We start from the raw sequence: 26,565 nt of genomic DNA, 5'->3' as shown, positions 1-26,565 counted from the left end.
TGAAGATCCAATTGATACAATACAGCATAATACCCCAGCTATTACCAATTGCCCTTTTGCAAGAGTTGTGAGGCCAAATATGCCTTATTAATCCTGTTCTGAATGTTCAGATTTCAGGATAATCTTTTATCTAGATTGATGCCAAGGTACTTTGCATTATACCTGATCTCAAGACTAATTCGATTCAGTCTAGGTCATCTAAAGTCTGGTTAATAATGGGGACTATTATTTTGAATTTTTCTAACTTATGTTATCAAATGGTCGTCTGTAACTAAGTATATATACAAAGAACAACTATAAACCTAGATTGGATACCGGTTTGAAATTTCCGAAAACTGCAACTTGAGTTCAGGAGTTTGGAAGTTGTAGTTTGGTCTATCTCCAACCCGATGAATAAGGAGGATAGTGTAGCTTTTAAGTTTGCAGATACCTCAATATCCGTTCCTAAACGTTACTCGCTTTCGTTTTGCCGGCATTTCATTGAGCATCCTGAGAGAGATTGTTTCCAAACTTCACAACCGGTTAAACCAACTGAAGCCGGGGAGACCATTAACACAGCTAAATAATTTGAGGCTATTGACATCAACAGTATATCCATGCTTATGTGGAAACACCCCGCAGAGGGGGAAGTTGACAACCTGTCAACTTTTAACCAATTTTTAACCTATTAGGGAACAGCTTGAAGTCAAAAAGGTAGTCGTCCCGATATTAGAACCCTCAGTTGCCAGAAGTTCGATACCAGCATGAATTCCGAAAAGTGCCCAGTATCACCACTGCTTTAACCTCCATTAACATTCAGATGTTACAGGACAGAGGCTTTATTAAGTACCTGTCATCTGTTTTTAACCGAAAAGCTTGAAGAGACAAAGGTAGCCTGTCATTCCGATACTAGAACTTATGAAACCTTGACTAAGGGACAATCATACAGATCTATAGTCTCTTCTCACTAAGCTTCTACAGACTCAACTCTTCTGCCTTAAACTCCATTGCCATTCAGATGTCACAGGACAGCGAGCTCATGAAACGATGTCATTATGGCGCTAGAGATGTGGAAACTGTCAGCCATGTTACAGTTTTCTCGGAAGTAAGATACAGATATGATGACAAATAAAAAGGTCGAAAAATGTCACCCATTGTCCTGATCCTCCTTTTTAAACTGTAAAGAAGAATAAAGATAAAGTATCAATAATTTCCCCTTTGTATTCTCATTCACCCAGAACCATATATTTATGCTCTATTTAATGTTTCTATATACATTCCCAGGAAAAATTTTGTGAATTTTTGTAATGATCACTGAATTTTTTAAAAATCTCGAACAACGGTAAGTAGTGTTTCAGTCAAATAATAAGTAGTTATCGCTTTGCTCCAATTATACTTGCTGGCTTACTAGGTAAGCAAAGTTTTTGCTGGGTTATTATAAAAAATTCAAAAAGTACCATTAGAAGATCGAAAAACTACCATTAGTTCTCCCTATGTTTGATTAAAATTTTACTCTTATGCACATCAGCTAACTTTTATGTCGATAATTTTAATAATTTAAAATATTAAAAAAGTACCATTAGGATAAAAAGTACCAAGTTCAATTTTCCCTCTTGAACACCCGTAACAAAGTACCAAACTATTTACCCGGATGTGTTTACAAGATATTTGAACTTTTTCGTAATTTAGCACAAGCTGACAAGCTGAAAGGTGACAATTTAATTTTATCCTCCACTGTTCACTTACTAAATACAAGTACACTTGTACTTACTGTCACATAAACAAGTACATATGTCCGACTATTAAACTTGTTGTTGGCCCTTAATACACACACGATTTAAAGTAAATATTTGTCAAAATATTTGCTTCAATTACTCAGGCCAGTTCAATATTAATTCCAACTGCATGTTCAGCATAAATAATGAAAGTGTAAATATCGACACAAACTAAACTCTAAACTATAAAAGACTTTAACACTTTCAACAACATTAACAATTAACAATTGTCAATTAAACCATAAACTTTAACAAAATGTTCAAATTCGTAAGTTTTAAAGAAATTTTGAAAAAACAATTTAATAAACTCCATATTAATGTAAATTTTATTAAATTTTAGATCGCTGTTTGCTTCTTCGCTTTGTTGGCTGTTGCTGCCGCTAAGCCCGGTCTTGTGGCTCCTTTGGCCTACTCTGCTCCTTTGACTTATGCTGCGGCTCCAGCTGTTGTTGGTCATGCTTCATATGTGGCTCCTTATGCCTCCACCTACAATGCCCACCATGTTGCTCACTCTGCTGCCTTCCCCGCCGCTTATGCTGCTGCTCCAGTTGTCCATGCCGCCCCTGCTGCTTATGCCGCCGCTCCCTTTGTAGGTGCTGCTTATGCTGCTCCTCTTGCCACCCCCTTCGCTGCTCCTTTTTTCTTGAAGAAGTAGATCAGAGAATTGAATTTGAATTGAAATACAACTAAAAACGATGTTACTTACTTAGACTGGAAAATCGTATGTGTTTTTATTTATAATTCGCCAAAATAATTAATTTGGAATGGGTTTCAAAGTCATGATGAATACGTATTTCCTCATAGGTTAAATGTTTTCATATGAAATATTATATTGTAGACAGAAACTAACTAAACTATTTGGGATTTATACAAAATGTAATTTTGCTATTGCAAATTGCATTGCTAACAATATTAATGCCACAAATAAGGACGAATGTTATGAAGAAACAGATTTATCCTCAACCCCATGATGACCACAGAATTTTCTGAGATAGTTAATTGTACATGAATGCTAGGACCAAATATTAACCCTTCTTGATTGTAAAACATTGGCTGTATGACTTAAAAATGTGGGATTTACAATAGATGGAGTATCTTTTGAGCGCGGATTGTACATATGTCATTTTGAAGGGTACACATCTGTCATTTATTCTCACTTAGTTATTGAAAATTTTAGTATAAACTACAAAATTGTGTGCCAACAAAGCATCATATGCGGGAAGTTTTGCTTTACTTCATTAATTTAAAAAACAATGACGCTGAAGCACACTAATTGCTTACCAAAGCTTATGGTGAATACAATCCATTGATTTCAACGTACGATAGATGGTTTGTACAGTTCAGAAGTCGTGATTTCGACACGGAAGACAAAGACATCACCTAGGCCAGCCAAAAAAGTTTGAAGTCCAAGAATTTGAGGCATTTCTCCATGAAGATTGTTGTAAAACTCAACAAGAGCTTGCACAATCATTGTGAGCTATTCAAGCAGGAAGTTTGCGAGCAGTAGGATTCATCCAAAAGCAGGGAAATTGGGTACTATGTGAATTAAAGCCGAGAGACCTTGAAAAAAAATATTTTTTGCAACGAATCATTACTTGCGATGAAAAAGGATCCATTACAATAACGAGAAGCGTAAGAGATCGTATGTGAAATCCGGCCAACCAGCCGAATCGACACCAAAGACAAATATGCATGGCGCTAAGGTAATTATTTATATTATGAGCTACTGAAATCTGACCAGACCATCACAGGGTTCCTGTACCGAACTTAACTGATTCATTTGAAGCGAGCATTGGCCGAAAAACTCCCAGAATATGAAACTGTAATGTCATGAAACTGTAATATTCCATCATGACAATGATCGGCCAAATGTTGCAATACCTGTTAAAAACTATTTAGAATGAAGTGGTTGGGAAGTTTTGCCTCACCCGCTTTATAGTTCAGACCGTGTCCCGTCCGAATACTATTTGTTTCGATCGATGTAGAACGCTCTCACTGGGATACGCTTCATCTTAGAACAGAGTATCCGAAATTGTCATGATTCGTTCTTGGCCTCAAAAGATGAGCAGTTCTTTTGGCTCGGAATACATACATATGTTGCCAGAAAAATGGGAAATACAATGGACAATGCATTGAACAAATTTATTTTGTACAAATGTTTCAAAATAAAAGCTAAAAATATAAGAAAAAATTTCGCAAAATTAATTGATTGTTGAAAATGAAGATGAATTTTGTAGAAGAGATGGAGTTTAGGGAATATCTTCTACATTACTGGGACATTTTATGTGATATAAGATTGAGGTTTTTTGGTTATCAAACGGTTGGTGATACAAATTTGTCTTTCAGCTGTTTGTATAAATCTATTTCAGTCCCATTAATCCAATACTAAATCAACAGATTTCCCAAATTGCTCCTAAACACCAATGTTATAAAACATTTGGTCAATTCACAAGGTCTCTTATCATGTCATATTGTCATAATGTCCTAATATTTCACAATGGTTTAAAAATGTTGTTATCGCAGAGTCGGAAAATATTAGGACAAGAGACCTTGTGAATTGACCAATTATAATTCATTTTAGTTTAGGGTCAATTTCTAAAACTTATCAGAAATAAACAAATTTTTGCCTAATAAAGAAAATTACACCAAAACAGATTTTTAATCGTATCACATTTGTTGTTTATTTATTCAAATTCAATTCTCTGATCTACTTCTTCAACAAAAGAGGAGCAGCGAAGGGGGTGGCGTAATGAGCAGCATAAGAAGCACCTACAAAGGGAGCAGCGGCATAAACAGCAGGGGCGGCGTGAACAACTGGGGCAGCAGTATAAGTGGCGGGGAAGGCAGCAGAGTGAGCAATGTGATGGGCATTGTAGGTGGAGGCATAAGGAGCTACGTAGGAAGCATGACCAACAACAGCGGGAGCAGCGGCATAAGTCAAGGGAGCAGAGTAGGCCAAAGGAGCTACAAGACCGGGTTTAGCGGCGGCAACAGCCAACAAAGCAAAGAAGCAGACAGCGATCTAAAATTAAATAAAAATTTGTTTATTAAAATCAAATATCTTTTATGTTATTGAAATATTAAAACTTACGAATTTGAACATTTTGTTTGAGTTTGAGTTGTTTTGTTTGGTTGTACAATGTGTAATTGTTGATGATTGTGGAGGCGTTAAACTCTTTTATACATGATTTAATGCAAGTGTTTTTATTTTAATTAAAAATGTAAAAAATCATTACTTATGCTTGACACGAAGTGAATATATGAGGCTAGTATATCAGCAGTTTCTTGTGAAGGACTTGATAGAGTACGAATTTCTAAAGTTGTCTATACTATATTTGAATTCTCAGATATTCAAATCAGACGCCTTCAGGGAATCCATTCCTGTTCAATTTGAATAGCTACACATTAAACAGTTTTGTTAATATTCAACTCAGACAAGATCTCAAATAAATAGTGTAATAGAAGCGACAAGGAATTTTGTTTTTTTTTGTATTCAGCAGCAGTCTTAACCAGGAACTTGGGAAATGTCAATTGGGATAAAGGTGTTATCTAACCCACAATAGCTCGACAACTACTGGAATAACAGAATCAGCAGGAGAAAAGCAGCAGAGTCAGCAATAGAAACCTGTAAGAGTGTTATATTCGATGTTATGTTCATCTCATTTTCTGAGGAGGACCTTATATGGAGAATAGGGATAAATGTCGCCCGATTTTACAGTATAATTTCTGAGTACTTAGAAAAAAATTGGGTAAAATTTTATAAGGATTGGCGCATAATCAATATATTTATGACTGCTCAGACTATTTTCCATATTTGTATGAGGCTAGGTGAAATCATGGACCGATATTGTCCATTTTCAATAGCAAACAAACCTTATCAAAAGGGAGCCAAATTTCAGCCAGTTAGCTCTTTCGTTTGGGCCCTATCGTATTTTAAACAGACAGACGGACATAGCAAGATCATCTTAGAATCCTACGAAGACCCAGAATATAAATACTAATGTGGGCCTGCGACAAATATTTTCATGGTGGGTATGCTCGATAGAATTTTGTATGCAAGGTAAAGGAGCATGTGGTTTTGTCTCTTTACTTATGCACAGGATAAAACACGCTGAGGTTCCAGTCTTCGGGTATGCGTTCTTCTAGCCAAATGGTTCTAACAAGTCGGTGCATACTCCTTAACAACTCGTTGCCTCCGGCTTCAAACAGTTCTGCGGGCAAACCATCGGCACCTGCAGCTTTGTTATTCTTCAGTCGGGATATTGCCATCTCAATCTCATTTTGGCAAGGTATTGTACATTCGACACCGTCGACCATGATTGGTTCAAGGGTATTTTCGTCGCTACTATCATATGATACCAACAATATGAACAAATGTTGTTTCCATGTCCTGAGTTCACTTTCAGTATCTCTCACTAGATTTCCGTCTTTATCTTTATGCCCTTCGTTTGATGTTTTACTTTTGGGTAGAATTTGCGGACTTCGTTTCTACTCCTGTACATCTCGATCTCCTCACTCTCGCCCCTTTCCAGGAAAAGCTTACATTTTTCATAAATAGCAAAAGTCGAAGAGTCTATTCATTAAAAAATTTTAAAAAGTGAAAACTACGTGAAAGAGGTCTTTTAAAAAATCGAAAAGTCGACTTTTTGTTTCAACTATAAAACCCAACAAAGGAAATTTCTTAAACGAAATTTTTGGAACTCTTCTAAAGATTTGTTCATTAATTTTGTCTTAATCGTAGCTAATCAACCAAATCTTATTTCGGATCATGCTATTCCTATACCGTTTATTACTTTTTTAGCTAAATGTTGAAAAGTTCAAACTAGAATTTGTTTCCATTTTGTAGCAAAATTTTAATAAATTTGGATGTGATTATATTAAAATATTTGGTCCTAGCTGTCATGTAACTCTCTTAGAAAATTCTAAGGTCACCATGAGGTTAAGGATAAATTTCTTCCTTCATAACATTTATTTTGGAGATTTAAGGTCCTTATTGTGATATTAGTATTATTCGCTATGCATTTCATTATATATTTGTTAAATTAAATGCTAAAATCTTTCACTTTGCAATGGCAAAATAACAGTTTGTGTAAATCCTAAATAGTTTAGTTAGTTACAATATGAAATTTTAACAATATTATTTTTCATATGAAAACATCTATCCTATGGAAATACGTATTCTTCAACTTTGAAACCCATTTCAAATTAATAAATTTGGCAAATTATAAATAAAAACACACAAGATTTTCCAGTCTAAGTAAGTATCATCGTTTTTAGTTTTATTTCAATTCAAATTCAATTCTCTGATCTATTTCTTCAACAAAAGAGGAGCAGCGAAGGGGGTGGCATAGTGAGCAGCATAAGAAGCACCTACAAAGGGAGCAGCGGCATAAGCAGCAGGGGCGGCATGGACAACTGGAGCAGCAGCATAAGCGGCGGGGAAAGCAGCAGAGTGAGCAACATGGTGGGCATTGTAGGTGGAGGCATAAGGAGCAACATAGGAAGCATGGCCAACAACAGCGGGAGCAGCGGCATAAGTCAAAGGAGCAGAGTAGGCCAAAGGAGCTACAAGACCGGGCTTAGCGGCAACAACAGCCAACAAAGCGAAGAAGCAAACAGCGATCTAAAATTAAATATGTAGATTAAACATTAACTAACAATTTTTATTAAATTTATCTAAGATTTATTTCAACTTACGAATTTGAACATTTTTGGTTGAGTTTGAGTGGTTTGGGTTGGTTGTACAATGTGTAATTGTTGATGATAGTGGAGGCGTTAAACTCTTTTATAGTTATATTTTGTTTTTAGTATTTATTTTAGTCAAACGTTTATATATTCATTAATAATGCTTAACACGAAGCTATTTTAAATGTTGTATGTTTACGAGTAAATTGTAGTTGTCATTTTTTTAGTGATGCATATCTAGATGCTATAAAATTTGTGGCTACTGTTCATACCGTTAAAGTTGAATGACATAAATAGTGTGAAAGTGAATGTTCTGTTAATTGAAATAGATATGAATACATTGTACAATTTTATCATGAAATATATTTATACAGATATTTGTATACCCACCATCAAAAAAGATGAAGGCAGTCATAAATATGTATTATTCAGCAGACTTGATAAAATTTTGCAAAAATTAGTTGTCCCTATTCTCTATACAAATAGAGTAAACAAGTATATATTTGTGACAACCATTTATATGATGAATAATTTTATCATAATATGTTGTTCTCAGATTATGATATACATAAGCCGAGATCAACATAATATGTTAAGTCCTTCATCATATGAATAGTTGTCACAAACATATACTTGTTACTCTAACCATATATATGGTTGATACAATCATAATGCTCAATTAAGCAGCAAATATTTAAAGGGTGTTTTTTAAGCCCGATAGAACTTACGAAAGGGTTAACTGTCAAACGAACTGTCATATTGCTCACACTTTGTGATATTTATGCTCAGTATACTCTGGCAAATCATCATGAATTGATTGACGCTTGAACAACGCTATCAAATTATCCAAATTTTCTTTGAAAATCAATCATCGATACGCGCAACTCATAGACGACTGTTTTATTCAGCGATAAGGCTAATTTTTGTCTTAACGGGTTTGTTAATAAACAAAATTGTCGCATATGGAGGAGACCAATCCACAACAGTCCCTACAGACTCCATTAAATGCCGACAAATGTAGCGTTTGAAGAAAAAATGGTTCAAATTTATGTAGATTAGATTTAATTTAATCAATGGATAAACGAATTTTATTATGAATAAATTCAGAATTTCGTAAACAACTACTCAGATATCATATTATATATCAACCATTACTAAACTACTTCTAAGTAATGTAGATGGTATGAAGTAGTCATTGAAATATAAATGGCTCAGTAATTGCTAGTCCTTACCAAGTTTTTGGTGAGATATTTCCTGTTATATGTTAAAAAATTTTACAACGATTTCGTGTATTAACTGACGTCTAAAAAAATTTATTATTTAGAGGTATTCACGTTAATTTTTTAACAAAATTTCGTTAGAAAGCCAAAAAAAGTCAGTCAAGTGCATTGGCATAGAAATCTAAAATAATCAGAAATTGGAGTTAATGTATTTGGTTAATAAAGCATTCACATATAATAAAAAATACTCCTAATTAAGCTTTTTAATAAATTTGAAAATTTATTTTGTAAAAAACTATTTTATAAATTTATATATGGGGGATTCACTTCAAGTGAACCAACTTTTAAAATCAATGTCTTCCGATCGGTATGAAATTTACACCAAGGTTAGACCTATTGTATAGTAATTCAGGCACAATTTTTCAACAAGATCGGTCCAGAATTTGACCTTTAAGAACTTTTTGGTCTCGTAGTGGGATGCGAGTGGGATATCTATCAAAATAAATGTTCTAACACAAAAATTGTAAGTCTTGACTTACAAAATATTTATTTTGATAGATATTCCACTCGCATCCCACTACGAGACCAAAAAAAATTTAAAAAGGGGGCCCTTCTTGTTTGTATATTGTATATCTTGAGTTACAAAACATTTATTTTGCTATATATCCAGGGACATAACTGTTATAACCAATATTGGAAAAAATCCTGAAATAATTGTTTATCAAGAATTTTTGAAAAATGGTCTCTGAATAACAGTTAAAAATAACCAATATTATTTTGGTCTTTGGTAACCATTATAAACGATTTTTATTTTATTTGGTCTTCAATAACCATTATGATAGATTTTTATTTTTTTAGGTCTTTAATATCCATTATAAAAGATTTTTATTTTTTAGGTCTTTGATAACTATTATTAAAGATTTTTATTTTTTTGGTCTTCCGTAAACATTATGAGTACCAACAAAGTTTTTTGGTCGCATGGACCTGGTTTTCTTGAATTTTAAAATAGACAGAGAAAGATAAATTGGTTCAGAATTTCATAAGAATCAAGAATATTTATGATTATAAACAGTTTTCTTTTAAAATGTGCAATATGTGGGAGCTATGACTAATTATGGACCAATCGGCATAAAATTAAGTGACATGTCTTCTGTATATATGAAAGTTATTTGTGCTATATTTTATTTGAATACCAACTTTTTTAAGAAATCTATACTCGTTAAAATGCTTTTCGGAAGTGGGCATTGTATGGGAGCTATGACTAATTATGGATAAATCGTCACAAAATTTAGTAGTGAGAGTTCGGCTTATATAAAACTTATTTGTGCTGAATTTGGTTTGGATATCTATATAACTAAGATATTTATGAGGGATTATCTATTTTCAGATAGGACAATCGTTTGGGGGCTAGGAGAAATAATAAACCGATTTTAACCAAATTCAATAGACTTCGTCCTTGGGGCACTATACGCTATATCACTATGGTGGTGTAGGGTATAAATATTTGTAATGACTGTAGTCTATCGAAGACCAAAAAAATAAAATTTTTTTATAATGGTTATCAAAGACCAAAAAAATAAAAATAATTCATAATGGTTATTGAAGACCAAAAAAAATAAAAATCTTTCATAATGGTTATCAGAGACCGAAATAAATAAAAATCTTTCATAATGGTTATTGAAGACCAAAAAAAATATAAATCTTTCATAATGGTTATCAAAGACCTAAAAAAATTTAAATTTTTCATAATGGTTATCATAGACTAAAACTTTTTTGAGTTATTTATAATTGTTATTACGGGACCTATTTGTTTGCAGTTATTTTTTCTATAACCAATTGCTTATTTAAAAAAAAAATAACAGTTATTTCGGGTCCCTGTATATATCCCACGAAGTGACCAAATAAATCTTAAAGGACTAGACCCAAGCTTTCTTTTGAGCAAAAAAATTTAAAAAAAGGGTCCATTTTGGAAAAAATGTTCGATTATGAAAAAAAAAAGAGAAAAATTCCACGTTTTGAGTTACAAAACATTTATTTTGAAAGATATCCCACTCGCATCTTACTAAGCGACCAAATAGGTCTGAAAGGAAAATATCCAAGCTTTCTTTTGAGCAAAAAAAAAAATTTAAAAAAGGGTCCATTTTGAAAAAAAAGTCAACAAAGTTTTTGATTTTGCAAAAAAAGTCAAAAATTGCATGTTTTGAGTTACAAACCATTTTTTTTGATAGATATCAAACTCGCATCCCACTAAGCGAACAAATAGGTCTTCAAGGAAAATATTTAAGCTTTATTTTAAGAAAAAAAGGGCACATTTTGAAAAAGAGTTAAAAAAGTTTTTGATTTCGGAAAAAAAATATTAAAAATTTTTTATTTTTTTTTTCGAAAGAATGAAGAAACAGCTATCTAAACTATTTGGAACACATTTTGCTAAGAACAATAGGTAATAATGAGAAAAATCACATGTTTGGCCAAAATGTCAACTCAGAGAATTCTGGACCGATCTTGTTGAAAAATTGTGTCTGAATTACTATTCAATAAGTCTAACCTTGGTGTAAATTTCATCCCGATCGGAAGACATCGATTTTAAAAGTTGGTTCACTTGACGTAAAATCCCCCATATTTATGTAGCCATTGCTAAATTTCTGTGTGGTCTTCTCAATACTCAAGAATATATATCAATGATTTCATAGATTTTTTCCCAAAAACATAAACTAAATAGAGAATTTTCATAAATATTAGGTATGAAACACATCAAATTATAAACACAAATTGTTCAGTCTTTCGTAATTAATTCATTTATTCAAATTCAATTCTCTGATTTATTTCTTCAACAAAAGAGGAGCAGCGAAGGGGGTGGCATAATGAGCAGCGTATGAAGCACCTACAAAGGGAGCAGCGGCATAGGCAGCAGGGGCGGCGTGTACAACTGGGGCAGCAGCATAAGTGGCGGGGAAGGCAGCAGAGTGAGCAATGTGGTGGGCATTGTAGGTTGAGGCATAAGGAGCTACATAGGAAGCATGACCAACAACAGCGGGAGCAGCGGCATAAGTCAAAGGAGCAGAGTAGGCCAAAGGAGCTACAAGACCGGGCTTAGCGGCGGCAACAGCCAACAAAGCGAAGAAGCAAACAGCGATCTAAAATAATAAGAATTTCGTTTATTAAAATCAAATATCCTTTATTTATTGCTGAAATATTAAAACTTACGAATTTGCACATTTTGTTTAAGTTAGAGTTGTTTAGGTTTGTTGTACAATTTGTAATTGTTAATATTACAGATAAAGTTAAAGGCTTTTATACGGTTAATTATTATATGAATTTGTGACTAAGTAAATAATTTGGTTAATTTCAATAACAAATTCTAACATTAATAAAAGAGAAACAAAATTTTGCTAATATAATTTAGCCCTGATCATGAATTATCGATCAACCTTACAAATAAAACATAATAAAATCATTAAATGTATATCATTACGAATTTTTAAGTTGTCCACATAATAACCGTTAAAATGCATATTTAAATTTAGCCCATATAAAAAACCAACCAATATTAAGCGTCACGTTTAGCATAAATTGCTTTAATTAAATTATTTAATACGAATAGCAAATTCACACACAAATTTAAAGTATAAAAGCCTTTAACTTTATCTTCAACATTAACAATTACAAATTGTACAACAAACCTAAACAACTCTAACTTAAACAAAATGTTCAAATTCGTAAGTTTTAATATTTCAACAACCTTAGAGAATATTTGATTTTAACAAACAAATTCTTATTATTTTAGATCGCTGTTTGCTTCTTCGCTTTGTTGGCTGTTGCCGCCGCTAAACCCGGTCTTGTAGCTCCTTTGGCCTACTCAGCTCCTTTGACATATGCCGCTGCTCCCGCTGTTGTTGGTCATGCTTCCTATGTAGCTCCTTATGCCTCCACCTACAATGCCCACCACATTGCTCACTCTGCTGCCTTCCCTGCCACTTATGCTGCTGCCCCAGTTGTTCACGCCGCCCCTGCTGCTTATGCCGCTGCTCCCTTTGTAGGTGCTTCTTATGCTGCTCACTATGCCACCCCCTTCGCTGCTCCTCTTTTGTTGAAGAAGTAGATCAGAGAATTGAATTTGAATTAAAATAAATGATTTAACTACGAAAGACTGAAAAATATGAGTTTATAATTTATTAATAGTGAGGAAATTGTTTTGTTGGTTCAAGATTTTATAAAATATTTTATTACAAAGTTTTGCTTTCTTAAAAAAATCGGACTGTTAACAAAACTTTGTAAAGTTGCTTAAAAATTAAATCCGTGTTATTTCAAACCTTTTAAGATTTTTGAATAAAAATATGGTTGCTCCCAAAATAAAGTTCTTTTTCCATTTAAGAGTGTTTTATGCTGTGAAATATGGCTGATCTAATAATAAAGTCCTTTTTTCCTTGAGACACATATTAACAAATTTATAGCCAATTTTAAGTTTTGACTAAAAAAAATGATTTTTGAAGGCTTTCACTCAAAAACTATAATAGATTTTTATAGGGAATTATTCGTGATCACTGTAGTATTTGAAGGGATGTATAAAACAAGTTTTTTAATACATAATACTTAATATCCGTTTTTCATTTAGACGCATTTTAACAAAATTATAGACAATTTTAGATTATCAATCGAAAAAGTTGTTTTTAAAAGGAAAATTTTATTTCCTTATTATGATATTACTTGATTTTTCATTTAGACGTATTTATATTGTGGTAAACATAATCTGAGAACAACATATTATGATAAGATTGTAGTTAAAATTTATTATCATCATTATTAGTATCATGAAATATCATATTATGATCAAATAAAGTCGTAATATCATTGTTATACATGATCATAATATGTTCTGAAGTAATCATATTGTGATCCAAAGCAATCATAATACATATTAAGTAAAGTAATCATATTATGGCCCAATGATCCAATGAAATCATATTATCATTAAAAGTTATTTTTGGGAATACAAACTTAAATTTTAATAGGTTTTAGTTTAAATGTACTAAATTCCCAATTAAAATATTATTGATTAATTCACTGCAACTTATTGTTGTTTATTATATTATATTTATATTAAACAAATAAAACATAGAGCGAATGAAAATTACAGACACTCAAATTTTATTTGTGAAAATATTATAGCTTAGGCAAACACCAACAATAGACACTAATGCAAAGCATTCGAAAAATGGTGACGTCAAAATACTACTAAAAGTAAACATATTTTGTTTGCATCTTAAACATATTATGAGTACGCATACAAAAACTAAACATTAAATGGTTATTTGTAAGTTTAAATTGTTGTACATAATATTTATCATTCTTTAGCTGTGTAATAATAATATTATGTTTCGTGGAACCATACTCAAATTTATAAATACGATGAACATAAAAATGTTTACAGTAAATAAAAAATTATTGAAATTAAATTAAAATGACAATTATATGTGTACGACAACAATATATTGTTATAAAGAACACATCAATTTACAATAAATTTTTGATGGGAAATATTTGTGATCTTAAAATGTCGTCGTTGTAGGTAATTTTAAATATTTTGTTTTTCATACACGCATATTAAAAAACTTATAGATAATAATCTTAGTTTTTCACTCAAAAGTTGGCAGATCACATACACGTATTATCAAAGTTATGGCTGATTTATCCATTCAAAATGAAGGTGATTAGCAAATAGTGCCCTTTTTCCATTTATATGTATAATAGACATATTAAAGCTAATTTTAAGATTTTAATTAAAAATTCGATTTTTGATGAGAAATGTGAGTGATCACATGAGTTGTAAATAATTTTAGATTTTTACTCAAAAATGCAATGTTTTCCATTTAGACGATTTTTGAAGGGAAATATGGATGATCACTAAATAATTTTAGATGCATATTAACAAAGTTATGGCTTTATTTAGTTTCTTATCCAAAAAAACGCATATTAACAAAGTTATAGCGGAATTTAGGTTTTTTCAGTTTTTTTACTCAACAGAGATTTTTGCTAGAAAATATTTGTGATCATGATTGAAGTAGGTTTCATCATCAATTACTATGGTTTTATAAAATTGTATTTCAATTTTGTATTCTTGTTTGGTATGCAATCCGATCAGTAACTTTCCAATTGTATACAATATCAGTTTAGCATTTGCTTTTAACTCGAGCTCTTGATAGGAATGTTCGTTACTCTTTTAAATATCATATCTTTTGTTATGAACTGCCAATAAAAATTAAGAGCCTTTTTCTTGATTAGCGGATCACGTTTTTGTTTTCCCGACATAATTTCGGGGCATTTAATGTTCTGAGACTTTTACTATTTTGTATGAAAATCATTTAAATATTCCCAATATGTTTCCATATTCTCTCAACTGAACGATATCTGTTAATCAATTTTAATTAATGATCCATTTCTAAAACTAATCACAAATACAGTTTTTTTGCCTAATAAAGAAAATTACACCAAAACAGATTTTCAGTCTATCACATTTCATGTTTATTTATTCAAATTCAGTTCTCTGATCTACTTCTTCAACAAAAGAGGAGCAGCGAAGGGAGTGGCATAATGAGCAGCATAAGAAGCACCTACAAAGGGAGCAGCGGCATAAGAAGCAGGGGCGGCATGGACAACTGGAGCAGCAGCATAAGCGGCAGGGAAGGCAGCAGAGTGAGCAACATGGTGGGCATTGTAGGTGGAGGCATAAGGAGCTACATAGGAAGCATGACCAACAACAGCGGGAGCAGCGGTATAAGTCAAAGGAGCAGAGTAGGCCAAGGGAGCTACAAGACCGGGTTTAGCGGAGGCAACAGCCAACAAAGCGAAGAAGCAAACAGCGATCTAAAATAATAAGAATTCGTTTATTAAAATCAAATATTTCATAATGGATTTGAAAATATTAAAACTTACGAATTTGAACATGTTGATTTAGTTAGAGTTGTTTAGGATTGTTGTACAATTTGTAATTGTTGATAGTTGAGCTGATGTTAATGTCTTTTATACTTTAGTTAAGCAGCTATTGTTGTTATTAAACGTAGTATTTTGGAGTATTTAAAATGCTGAACGTGACATAATAAAATCTTTAATCGTTTGTACGATAAATGGGCCAAATTAAAATATTTTATGGATAGAAACGCACTTTAACATGTTTTGGAACTCATTAGTTTTTATAAATTGATTTAATTACAAGAAAAATAAAATTTAAATAGACTTTTTATACACCTATTACTTGATAAATTATGAAACCTAGCAGTTAAAATATAACAGAAAAGCGGTGGTAACATTAAATGCCCCAGCGTTATTTATTATTTAGATATGACAAAAAAACATTATTTGTCATTTCTAAATTTTCTTCAGTTTTGGGCATATTCACCTTACTGCCCAGAACTGCAGAAAGCTAACTTAAGTGTCAGAAAATTAGATTCTAAGCATAAATTCCATCTGAAAATATTTCTAGAATAAATGAATAAATTCATGAATAGCCAGCCATAAACCAAAATATTAATACTTAATGCGTTTGTAAACAATGTTCAATAAATTGAAATATTTTTAAGAATTGTTCAAAAAACTTTTTAAATTTAATTTAATGTTATATGCAAAAGGGTTTTTCTGACTCACATTATTATAAATAATGTTATTTTATTGCATAAAAGTAATGTTGTTTTTTTTGTTAAGAATTAGTGTGCTGAATTCCTAATTATTGATAAATTCACTGAAATTTATTGTTGGGGGATAAGTTATTTGAAGTTTTTAGGAAAATAAAAATAGCAACAATTTACTGTTACTATTTATTAATATAACATTCAGAAAATCCCTAATAATAATTCACACTTGCCTTCACAGTAGATTTAATAAACAAACAAAAAAGAATTACCTTGTTTAAAAAACCCTAAACACAAAATAAATAAAAAAAAATACTTAAAATAACTTCACGCCCGGCATAATTAATGAATCAAAACAAATAAAAATTAAAAATAAAACCAAATACTAACTAAACTAAACTATAAAAGACATTAAACCCACTCTACTCAATAACAATTACAAATTGTCATTCAAACCAATCAACCCAAACTCAACCAAAAATGTTCAAATTCGTAAGTTGAAATAAATCCTAAATCATTATAAAAAAATTCTTATTAATAGAAAATCAATTTAATTTTAGATCGCTGTTTGCTTCTTCGCTTTGTTGGCTGTTGCCGCCGCTAAGCCCGGTCTTGTAGCTCCTTTGGCCTACTCCGCTCCTTTGACTTATGCCGCTGCTCCCGCTGTAGTTGGTCATGCTTCCTACGTAGCTCCTTATGCCTCCACCTACAATGCCCATCACATCGCTCACTCTGCTGCCTTCCCTGCCACTTATGCTGCTGCCCCAGTTGTTCACGCCGCCCCTGCTGCCTATGCCGCTGCTCCTTTTGTAGGTGCTTCTTATGCTGCTCACTATGCCACCCCCTTCGCTGCACCTCTTTTGTTGAAGAAGTAGATCAGAGAACTGAATTTGAATTAAAATAAACAACAAATGTGATAGACTGAAAATCTGTTTTGGTGTAATTTTCTTTATTAGACAAAAAAAAAACTTTATTTCTGATTAGTTTCAGTAATTGATCATAAACTAAAATTGATTATGATGAGAATTTCATTTTAAATTAAAATTAAATTAAACAGATATCGTTCAGTTGATGGAATATGCAAACATATCGGAAATATATAAATAATTCTTCATACAAAATAGTAAAAGTTTCAGAACTTTTACTGGTTTATATGGCTAGAAATTATGTCGGGGAAAAAGCCTCCTAATTTTTATTGGAAGGGCATAACAAGAGATTTGATATTTAAAAGAGTAGCGAACATTACTACCAGGAGCGCGCATAAAAAAATGTTCTTATCGTAGGTTATAATCGTGTTAAAAGCAATTGCTAAACTGATATCGTATACAATTAGAAAGTTACAGATATAATTGTATAAATCAAACAGCGATAAAGAAATTGAGATACAATTTTGTAAAAACATAGCAATTGATGATGAAACCTACTTCAATCATGATCACCAATATTTACTAGCTAAAATTTATGTTGAGTAAAAAACTAAAATTGGACACAGATTTTTAACCTAAATTTCGCTATAACTTAGTTAATATATGTTTAAATGGAAAAAGCAGGGTATTTTTGGATCAGCAATATTTCCCTTAACATTTGTTTTTTGAATAAGAAACTAAAATCAGCCATAACTTTGTTAATATGCGTCTAAAGAGAAAAACACATTATTTTGTGATCTCTAATATTTCCCTTTAAAAATCATCTAAAAGGAAAACATTGCATTTTAATTTACTTTAAAATTATCTATTTGTTAATATGCATGATCGATTTTTTTAACAAAAACTTTAAAATTTGCATTAATTTGTCAATTATACATCTAAATGGAAAAAGGGCACTATTTGCTAATCACCTTCATTTGGAATGGATAAATCAGCCATAAATCTCCAAACTTTTGAGTGAAAAACTAAGATTATATTTTTTAGATCATTAATATTTTCCTACAAAAACCCACTTTATCAGTATAAAACTTAAAATTACCTACAACTTTGTTAAAATGCATTTATGTGGAAACGACATTTAAGATCACAAATATTTCCCATCAAAAATTTATTTTAAATTAATGTGTTCTTTATAACAATATATTGTTGTCGTACACATATAATTGTCATTTTAATTTAATTTTAACAATATTTTAGTTACTGTAAACATTTTTATTTTCATCGAAATTATAAATTTTAGTATGGTTCCCTGAAACATCAAACTACTAAATCATAATATTAATAGGCAAGTCGATTTCTTTAGACCCCTTTTATTATACATTCAATTTGGGCAAGAAATATACCATTTTAAAGGGATTTATTCACAGAAGTGCAGAATATATATTTTATTGAAATCGGTTCAGTTTTTTTAGGAGTTATAAACGTTTAAAGATGTTACTAACACATATGCAAAAACGTGTACATGTGAACCTTAAGCAAAAAAGTAAACAAAGCAATGCTTCATGAATGAAATAAACAAGATTGCGCCTTCGCTCTCTTAAAAAATTCTCTTAAGCTCAGTGACGTCAACATTGACTAAAACTGATTGTATTATATGAAAATTGTATGTGATTTATAATGGAAAAGTCAATAATTATATTTAAAAGTTATTTATGTTTAACAAAATAAAATGTATTTTAGGTTTTATGTTGTTAGACATATTTTACTTTATTAATGGGCGATCCTAGTTATTATTATTATTGCAATTTTTGACTGCACACCACATTTTAATTTTTAATTAATTTTTTTATTTATTTTTCACTATTTGTTTTGAAATTTCATATAAAAAGTAAGTATTTTACATTCAAAACATAAGAAAACAATCATTGCTGACGTCACGAAAAAAGAGTAAAGGAGTACACTAAAATAACGGAATTGTCGATGTCGCAATCTTGTTTATTTCATTCATGGCAATGCTTGTTTGTTCAATTTGTTGTTGTAAATAAATAGGAGAAACAATTAAATAGTATTGATTTCGCTCTGTTTTAAGTGAGAGTTGTTATAGAACACAAAGAAGAAGACTTTAGTAATTTAAATTCGCTTTAATAAATATATCATGGCGTAATGATTATAAGGTGTATGCGTTACGGCAACAAATACAATACAAAAACAAATAACTTTTATAGTGTCAAAAACAACAGACATAATGTATACAAACTACAGCAAAAACAAATTTTGACGAGATTAAAGTTGTAAACAAACTCGAGCAAAAAAATAATCAGCTGTTTGATTAATGTCACCTTGTATATCATTACACCATGAAATATATTTTGAAGGTGTTTTTTTTTTTATTTTCTAACTCCCATATGCATAAACAATTTTTAAATTTATCAAAGATTTATAAAACAAAATTTGTTTTATAAACCTTTGATAAATTTAAAAAACTGTTTATGCATATGGGGGTAAATATGTAATTGTAGATAAGTAAATCTTTATTTTATAATATGTGCAGAACTATAATTGTGACGATTTTCAACGGTTTATCACTGCATGAAGTTTAATGAAAAATGGGACGGGTAGTAAAAAACGGAAACTACAAAGTAAATAGTTATTTCTAAATATTTTGTGAACTATAATTGCAAGATTCTTCAAACTTAGTCTAAATGGCTCTTTTATAAATTTGCATAGTTTCGCTGAAATTATTCGGGATTGGAATAGTGGGCATGGCACACCCTATACAGAGTATATAATTAATTTCGAATATCTGTAGAACTATAATTGTAAAAGTGTTTAAACTTTTAGCGAATTAATTTCTTATTACTGTGCAGAGTTTAGCTGAATATAGACGGAATTAGATTATATGACATAGCACTCAAAATGGGAGAGGTCGGAAAAGGATGTGAGTCACCTCCCATAGAAAGTAATAATTCCAAGGTTCTTCAAACTTACCATTTTACACACATTACATTACATTACACACATTTTACTCTCTTACCATTTTACACAGATTGGCTGAAAATGGTCGGGATTGTGGTTGTGCACAAAGTAAATAATTAATTTTGAATATCTGGAGAACTATAATTCTAAAAGAATTTAAACTCGGTACTAGGTATTAATCAATTTATTACCATTATACGGAGGTTAGCTAAAAACGAATTTATTCCTGTTCCCTGTTCGAAGTTTAGCTAAGCATGATCGGCGTAATAGGAATGACCCCTACCTTATAAAGGAAAGTTAAAGTAAAGCTTGATATTTACTTAAAAGGTTTAAAAATGGGTGGGATTAGAACACTGGAGTGGTATGTCCCATACAAAATTAGTTAGTTATTTTCGAATATCAAGTGAACTGTAATTGAGAGATTCTCAAATTTTTTATGTGTTATTTTTGTATTTCCATGCATATTTTTTTAATTTTCCTAGGGTAGGGGTAGCGAAGTGCACCGGGTTATGCTAGTAATGATAAATAGGTAAATACATAATAGTATGTACAATCATTTAAACTTACATATAACCATTAAATGTCAAGTTTCTGTATGCGTACTCATAATATGTTTAAGATGCAAACAAAATATGATTACTTTTAGTAGTATTTTGTTTTCACCAATTGTAGACTGCTTTTGCATTAGTGTCTATTGTTGGTGTTTCCTAAGCTATGATATTTTTACAAATAAATTTTAAATGTCTGTAATTCTCATTCCCTCTATAGTTTTATTTGTAAAATATCTTTAGCTTTCCTAATGCGAACAACAATAAATTTCAGTAAATTTATCAATAATATTTTAATTGGCAATTTTGTACATTAAAACCAGAAAGAAAGTATGGTCGGTAAAGCCCGACCATATAATACCCTACACCAAATAAATGAGTACAAATATTTTTCTTTTAAAATATCAATAATTTATATTCGTGAGTTTTTTTTCGGAAGTGGGGGCTATGATCAATTATGGACCGATCACCATAAAATTAGGTCGTGTGATTTATGTCTATATGAAAGATATTTATGTTGAATTTTGTGTATATACCAACATTTTTAAGTGATTTAAGCACGTTAAAGTGATTTTCGGAAGCGGGTCTATATGGGAGCTATGACTAATTATGGACCGATCGTAACAAACTTTGGTGACATGAATTTTGTATATATAAAACTTATTTGGAGCGCAATTTGTGAAGATACATTTATAAATTAAACATTTATGACCGATAAAGTCCAATTTCGGAAGGACATTTGTATGGGGGCTAGGTGAAATAATGGACCGATTTCAGTCAATTTAAATAGGTTTAGTCCTTGGTCCGAACAAATAATATGTACTAAATTTTATCGAAATATCTTCAAAATTGCGACCTGTACTCTGCGCACAAGGTTTACATGGACAGCCAGCCAGCCAACCAGACGGACGGATGGACATCGTTTAATCGACTCAGAAAGTGATTCTAAGTCGATCGGTATACTTTAAGGAGGGTGTTAGACTAATATTTTTGGGCGTTGCAAACATCTGCACAAACGCATTATACCCCCCCCCCCACTATGGTGGTGTAGGGTATAACGAAAACTAAAACCTATTAAAATTAAAGTTTGTATTCCCATAAATAACTTTTAATGATGATTGCTTTGGATCACAATATGATTGCTTCAGCACATATTATGATCATGTATACCAATTATATTACGCCTTTTTTTGATCATAATATGATATTTTATGATACTAATAATGAGGATAATATCTTTTGACTACAATCATAAGTCTGATCATAATATATTGATCTTAGGTTATGTTTACCACAACCATGATTTTTCTCTGCGTGTATAACATTGTTAAAATACGTCTTGATGAAAAATCAAGTAATATTGAAATCATCATAATAAGGAAATCAAATTTTCCTTTTAAAATCAACTTTTAAATTTTGTTAAAATGCGTCTAAATAAAAAACGGATATTATTTGTATTAAAGAATTTTTTTTATATTTCCCTTCAAATTAGAAAATATACATTATAGTGATCACGACAAAAATCCCTATAAAAATCGAGTTATAAATTTGTTAATATGTGTCTAAATGAAAAGAGGACTTTAATTTTAGATAATCCATATTTCAGAGCATAAGACACTCTTAAATAGAAAAAGGACATTATTTCGTGATCAACCATATTTTTATACAAAAATCTCAAACGGTTCGAAATAACATGGATTTCACTTTTAAGGTAGGATCACACGATTGCCGCAATGAACCATTTTAATACAATTTTTATTGTGCTGAATTGGGGCCCAATAAAGAAATTGTCCCAATCAAATTCTGTGCAGTCACATGATTGCTTCATTTTATATAAATTTGATTGTCGTAAATTGGCGCAAAGCGATTTAGTGGCAATAATTGTCGCATTTCAGTCACACGATTGTTCTAGTTTACGGCAACTCAGAGAAACAGCTGTTGTGCTAGATTTTAAATTTTGTTTTGTTTACATAAATTTACAAGAATGCAGACACATGGGAATCATACCAACACATGTAAGAAACAGTACAAGAACATTAAAACAATTAGTTACAACAAAAACATCACGGATAGACATAGAGAAAATAGAGACAAACTTACACGCAAAGTTATTGAACATAGAGATAAAAGATACACATACAAACACAACATATACAAGATCAGAGATCAGAAAGATTGAAAAGGAGATGAAAAATACACTTGACAAAATGGAACTTACGAAATTCAAGAACCAACAGTGGGATAAATTTTACAATATCAGATCGAGGATAAAACTTACACATTCAATGAAGATGACGAAATTGAAACACGAGAAGTTTGAGAAACTGAACCTCGTATACAATGACGACTGGTTTATTAACCACACGAGTATAGAGTTTGAAATGGAACATAAATGGTTATTATCACTGGGGAACAAGTTTGCAATACCAGTAGATAGAAAGAATTTCACACCTATACCGCTTATAGCTGACATGGAACAATGGGTTCAGGGTATAAAAGATGATACAGAAAAGGACATAACGCGATCGAAAATAGCGAACAGAATTGCATACTTCAAAAGGAATCTTAGGAATACGGAGAAAGATAAATTTATACTGAGTATATACGAGGTCACCAGGAACTTCATTAAGAAACACGAGAAGGACATAATTATAACTACGGCAGACAAGGGGAATAAAACTGTGATATTATATAGGAGAGATTATATGGAGAAAATGTACCAATTATTAGATGACAAGAGCACATACAGGAAAATTGAAATTGACCCAACAACTAGTCTTCAGAAAAGGAACAATAACTTAATTACACAATTGGGAAAAGATGGGTACATTACCAGATACGAGAAATTCAACATGACGACACAAGCGGCAGCAGCACCTGAGTTATATGGACTGCCAAAGATACACAAAGACGGAATACCACTTCGACCGATATCTGCATCCATGAAGGTACCGTGTTACAGTCTTTCGAAGTATATTGGAACAATTTTGAGGAATATTGTGTCGCCCAAATACAATATACAAAATTCAGTAGAATTAAAACGAAAACTGGAAAGCGTCTCATTGGAAAATGACGATATTATGGTCTCTTTCGACGTGGTATCATTATTCACTAATATACCGATTCACTTGGCTATAAGGAATATACTTGACAAATGGAAAACACTTAAGGAACACACGGCAATACCAAGGCAAACATTTTTGAAAATTCTTCAGTTTTGTTTAACTGATAATAACTATCTCACTTTTGACAATAAATTTTACCATCAAACATATGGTATGCCAATGGGAAACCCCCTATCGCCAACAATTGCAAATATTGTACTTGACACACTACTGGACGATGTAATTGACGAATTAAGGGCTAATAATATAGAGATTAAGTTTATCACTAAGTATGTGGATGACTTGTTTGCGATTATAAGGAAATCGGACGAAGAGAAGATATTAAAAACAATGAACGTTTATCACAATAAGATACAATTTACAATAGAACGCGAGAAGAATATGTCAATACCGTATCTGGACATCAATATCATCAAGGATAATGGAAGAATAAAGACAAATTGGTACACGAAACCCACATCTTCAGGTAGAATGGTTAACTTCAACTCTACACAACCATTGAAAATGAAGATAAGTACAGCGACGAATTTAATAAGGAAAGTATTACAGATAAGTGATGTTGAATACAGGAAAACCAATATTAATAGAATAAGAAAAATACTTACAAAGAATAGTTACCCAACATATATGACGAACAATTTAATCAACAAAGTACTAAAATATGAAAAACAGCAGAAAAATCCAAACACTGAGGAGGAAAAAGTTTTTTACAGTGTACCATTTATTCCCAAACTAACGGAGACAAAAACAATGAAGAGAATGATCACAGAGAAAACAACAACAATAGCTTACAAATCAAATATGACACTGAGGCATCTATTTACAAACAACAAAACAAAAATTGACAAACTTAAGAGTGATAATGTGGTCTATGAGATAAAATGTGACGGTAATGAAAGGGAGAGATGTAACTTGGTTTACATTGGTACGACAAAGAGAATGTTGGGGACGAGAGTTAATGAACACAAAACAGATATTGAAAAAGGAAAAATAACGACGGCATTATCTCTGCACGTAAAGGAGTGCAATCATAAGATGGATTTTGACAATATTAAGATATTGGACAGAGAACAAAAAGAGAACAAACGATACACTGTTGAAAGCTTAAGAATACAACAAAAAATACACAATACAATGAACACGAAAGAGGACAAGGATAACACAAAACTGCAATATTCCGCTGCAATATTTAATTATTAAATCAGTTGAAGTTCTGTGATATTAGTATTAAGTTTGACTTATAGTATATGTTTGTGTTGTAATGATTATTTATTTATTTATTAATTCTGTGTCGTGAAGTCCAGTTTTTTAAATAATAAGTTAATTGACAATGTAAACAATAGAATTTCGTAAGTTGAACTGTGATATCTTAAGTTTTTCAATGATTTATAATAAAATATTTATATGTTTTTGTCGCTAGAATTCAACAATAAAAGAAAACCCCTGAAGAAGTTTGAAACGAACAAACGAAACGTTGGGTAAATAATAATAAAAATGAAAATACTTTGATTTTTATTTACACATTTGGTAACAAATGATTGACCATAAATAGCCCGTAAGATTGGAATCTTAAAAACTAAAATTGTCAACATCATTGGTCATAAATAGAAAACTAGTAAAAACAATCTATTTTTGAAAAAAATATTTGTTAAATAAAAAAAGAAAATTGCGTCGGCCTTAATTATCATATAAAAAAATTAATAAAGAAATGTTAAAAGATGTATGTGGGTCAGAGAGTGGCTCACAAAAACAATATTTCATTTACAAAAATTAATATTGGCGCTAATTGTCTTCTTTGATTGCCGCACTAGAACACAATAAATATTGGTGTATTTTTAACTTTTTTATTGGTGCATGTTGCCTATCAAGCATTCACATGATTGCCGTACCAGGGTTGCATTTGAGTGGGCCAAATAAGCACAATATTGTTGTGGTTTGACATATGAGCCAATAAGTTGTGAAATCACACGATTGACGTATAAAATAGACCAATAATTGGTGCATTGCGGCAATCGTGTGATCCTACCTTTAAGGAGCTTTACAACGTTTTGTTGACACTACAGAGTTTTTTCAGAAAACAAAACTCTTTAATAAATTATTTTATAAAATCTTGAACCAACAAAACAATTTCCTCACTATTAATAAATTATAAACTCATATTTTTCAGTCTTTCGTAGTTAAATCATTTATTTCAATTCAAATTCAATTCTCTGATCTACTTCTTCAACAAAAGAGGAGCTGCGAAGGGGGTGGCATAATGAGCAGCATAAGAAGCACCTACAAAGGGAGCAGCGGCATAAGCAGCAGGGGCGGCGTGAACAACTGGGGCAGCAGCATAAGTGGCAGGGAAGGCAGCAGAGTGAGCAATGTGATGGGCATTGTAGGTGGAGGCATAAGGAGCTACATAGGAAGCATGACCAACAACAGCGGGAGCAGCGGCATAAGTCAAAGGAGCAGAGTAGGCCAAGGGAGCTACAAGACCGGGCTTAGCGGCGGCAACAGCCAACAAAGCGAAGAAGCAAACAGCGATCTAAAATAATAAGAATTTCTTTTATTAAAATCAAATATCCTTTATGGTTGTAGAAATATTAAAACTTACGAATTTGAACATTTTGTTTAAGTTTGTGTAGTTTTGGTTTGTTGTACAATTTGTAATTGTTAATGTTGAAGATATAGTTAAAGGCTTTTATACTATAAATTTGTGTGTGAGTTTGCTATTCGTATTAAATAATTTAATTTAAGCAATTTATGCTAAACGTGACTCTTAAG

At 31.5% G+C, this 26,565-nt stretch overlaps 9 protein-coding genes across 9 annotated transcripts; 4 read left to right on the top strand and 5 right to left on the bottom strand.

Moving 5' to 3' along the window:
• Window positions 1–1,944: 1,944 nt before the first annotated feature.
• LOC135956016 (cuticle protein 38-like) lies at window positions 1,945–2,473 on the top strand. The gene is made up of 2 exons (XM_065506477.1): window positions 1,945–2,022; window positions 2,095–2,473. Exons 1-2 carry the CDS (start codon window positions 2,011–2,013, stop codon window positions 2,407–2,409), a joined length of 327 nt encoding a protein of 108 aa, XP_065362549.1. The 5' UTR covers window positions 1,945–2,010; the 3' UTR covers window positions 2,410–2,473.
• A 1,936-nt stretch (window positions 2,474–4,409) lies between these two features.
• On the bottom strand, window positions 4,410–4,904 carry LOC135955896 (pupal cuticle protein C1B-like). The gene is made up of 2 exons (XM_065506300.1): window positions 4,846–4,904; window positions 4,410–4,776 (listed from the first exon to the last, which is right to left on the bottom strand). Exons 1-2 carry the CDS (start codon window positions 4,855–4,857, stop codon window positions 4,462–4,464), a joined length of 327 nt encoding a protein of 108 aa, XP_065362372.1. The 5' UTR covers window positions 4,858–4,904; the 3' UTR covers window positions 4,410–4,461.
• A 2,094-nt stretch (window positions 4,905–6,998) lies between these two features.
• LOC135955906 (cuticle protein 38-like) lies at window positions 6,999–7,491 on the bottom strand. The gene is made up of 2 exons (XM_065506318.1): window positions 7,452–7,491; window positions 6,999–7,377 (listed from the first exon to the last, which is right to left on the bottom strand). Exons 1-2 carry the CDS (start codon window positions 7,461–7,463, stop codon window positions 7,063–7,065), a joined length of 327 nt encoding a protein of 108 aa, XP_065362390.1. The 5' UTR covers window positions 7,464–7,491; the 3' UTR covers window positions 6,999–7,062.
• Window positions 7,492–11,428: 3,937 nt separating this feature from the next.
• LOC135954140 (cuticle protein 38-like) lies at window positions 11,429–11,875 on the bottom strand. Its single transcript, XM_065504214.1, has 2 exons — window positions 11,864–11,875; window positions 11,429–11,793 (listed from the first exon to the last, which is right to left on the bottom strand). Exons 1-2 carry the CDS (start codon window positions 11,873–11,875, stop codon window positions 11,479–11,481), a joined length of 327 nt encoding a protein of 108 aa, XP_065360286.1. The 3' UTR covers window positions 11,429–11,478.
• Window positions 11,876–12,319: 444 nt separating this feature from the next.
• Window positions 12,320–12,814, top strand: LOC135955150 (cuticle protein 38-like). The gene is made up of 2 exons (XM_065505459.1): window positions 12,320–12,375; window positions 12,444–12,814. The coding sequence occupies exons 1-2, from the start codon at window positions 12,364–12,366 to the stop codon at window positions 12,756–12,758; spliced, it is 327 nt and encodes a 108-aa protein (XP_065361531.1). The 5' UTR covers window positions 12,320–12,363; the 3' UTR covers window positions 12,759–12,814.
• Window positions 12,815–15,204: 2,390 nt separating this feature from the next.
• Window positions 15,205–15,601, bottom strand: LOC135954138 (cuticle protein 38-like). Its single transcript, XM_065504211.1, has 2 exons — window positions 15,590–15,601; window positions 15,205–15,520 (listed from the first exon to the last, which is right to left on the bottom strand). Exons 1-2 carry the CDS (start codon window positions 15,599–15,601, stop codon window positions 15,206–15,208), a joined length of 327 nt encoding a protein of 108 aa, XP_065360283.1. The 3' UTR covers window position 15,205.
• Window positions 15,602–16,736: 1,135 nt separating this feature from the next.
• On the top strand, window positions 16,737–17,209 carry LOC135956036 (cuticle protein 38-like). The gene is made up of 2 exons (XM_065506512.1): window positions 16,737–16,773; window positions 16,842–17,209. Exons 1-2 carry the CDS (start codon window positions 16,762–16,764, stop codon window positions 17,154–17,156), a joined length of 327 nt encoding a protein of 108 aa, XP_065362584.1. The 5' UTR covers window positions 16,737–16,761; the 3' UTR covers window positions 17,157–17,209.
• Window positions 17,210–23,523: 6,314 nt separating this feature from the next.
• Window positions 23,524–24,996, top strand: LOC135954136 (uncharacterized). Its single transcript, XM_065504208.1, has one exon. The coding sequence runs from the start codon at window positions 23,524–23,526 to the stop codon at window positions 24,994–24,996; it is 1,473 nt and encodes a 490-aa protein (XP_065360280.1).
• Window positions 24,997–25,955: 959 nt separating this feature from the next.
• LOC135953993 (cuticle protein 38-like) lies at window positions 25,956–26,437 on the bottom strand. The gene is made up of 2 exons (XM_065504037.1): window positions 26,396–26,437; window positions 25,956–26,326 (listed from the first exon to the last, which is right to left on the bottom strand). Exons 1-2 carry the CDS (start codon window positions 26,405–26,407, stop codon window positions 26,012–26,014), a joined length of 327 nt encoding a protein of 108 aa, XP_065360109.1. The 5' UTR covers window positions 26,408–26,437; the 3' UTR covers window positions 25,956–26,011.
• Between the last annotated feature and the right edge of the window lie 128 nt (window positions 26,438–26,565).

The sequence above is a fragment of the Calliphora vicina genome, chromosome 3 (genome assembly GCF_958450345.1).
Source record: "Calliphora vicina chromosome 3, idCalVici1.1, whole genome shotgun sequence".
Classification (NCBI taxonomy): Eukaryota; Metazoa; Arthropoda; class Insecta; order Diptera; family Calliphoridae; genus Calliphora; species Calliphora vicina.
Note: the sequence above shows the minus strand (reverse complement) of the source record. Positions and strands in the feature narration are given on the sequence as shown.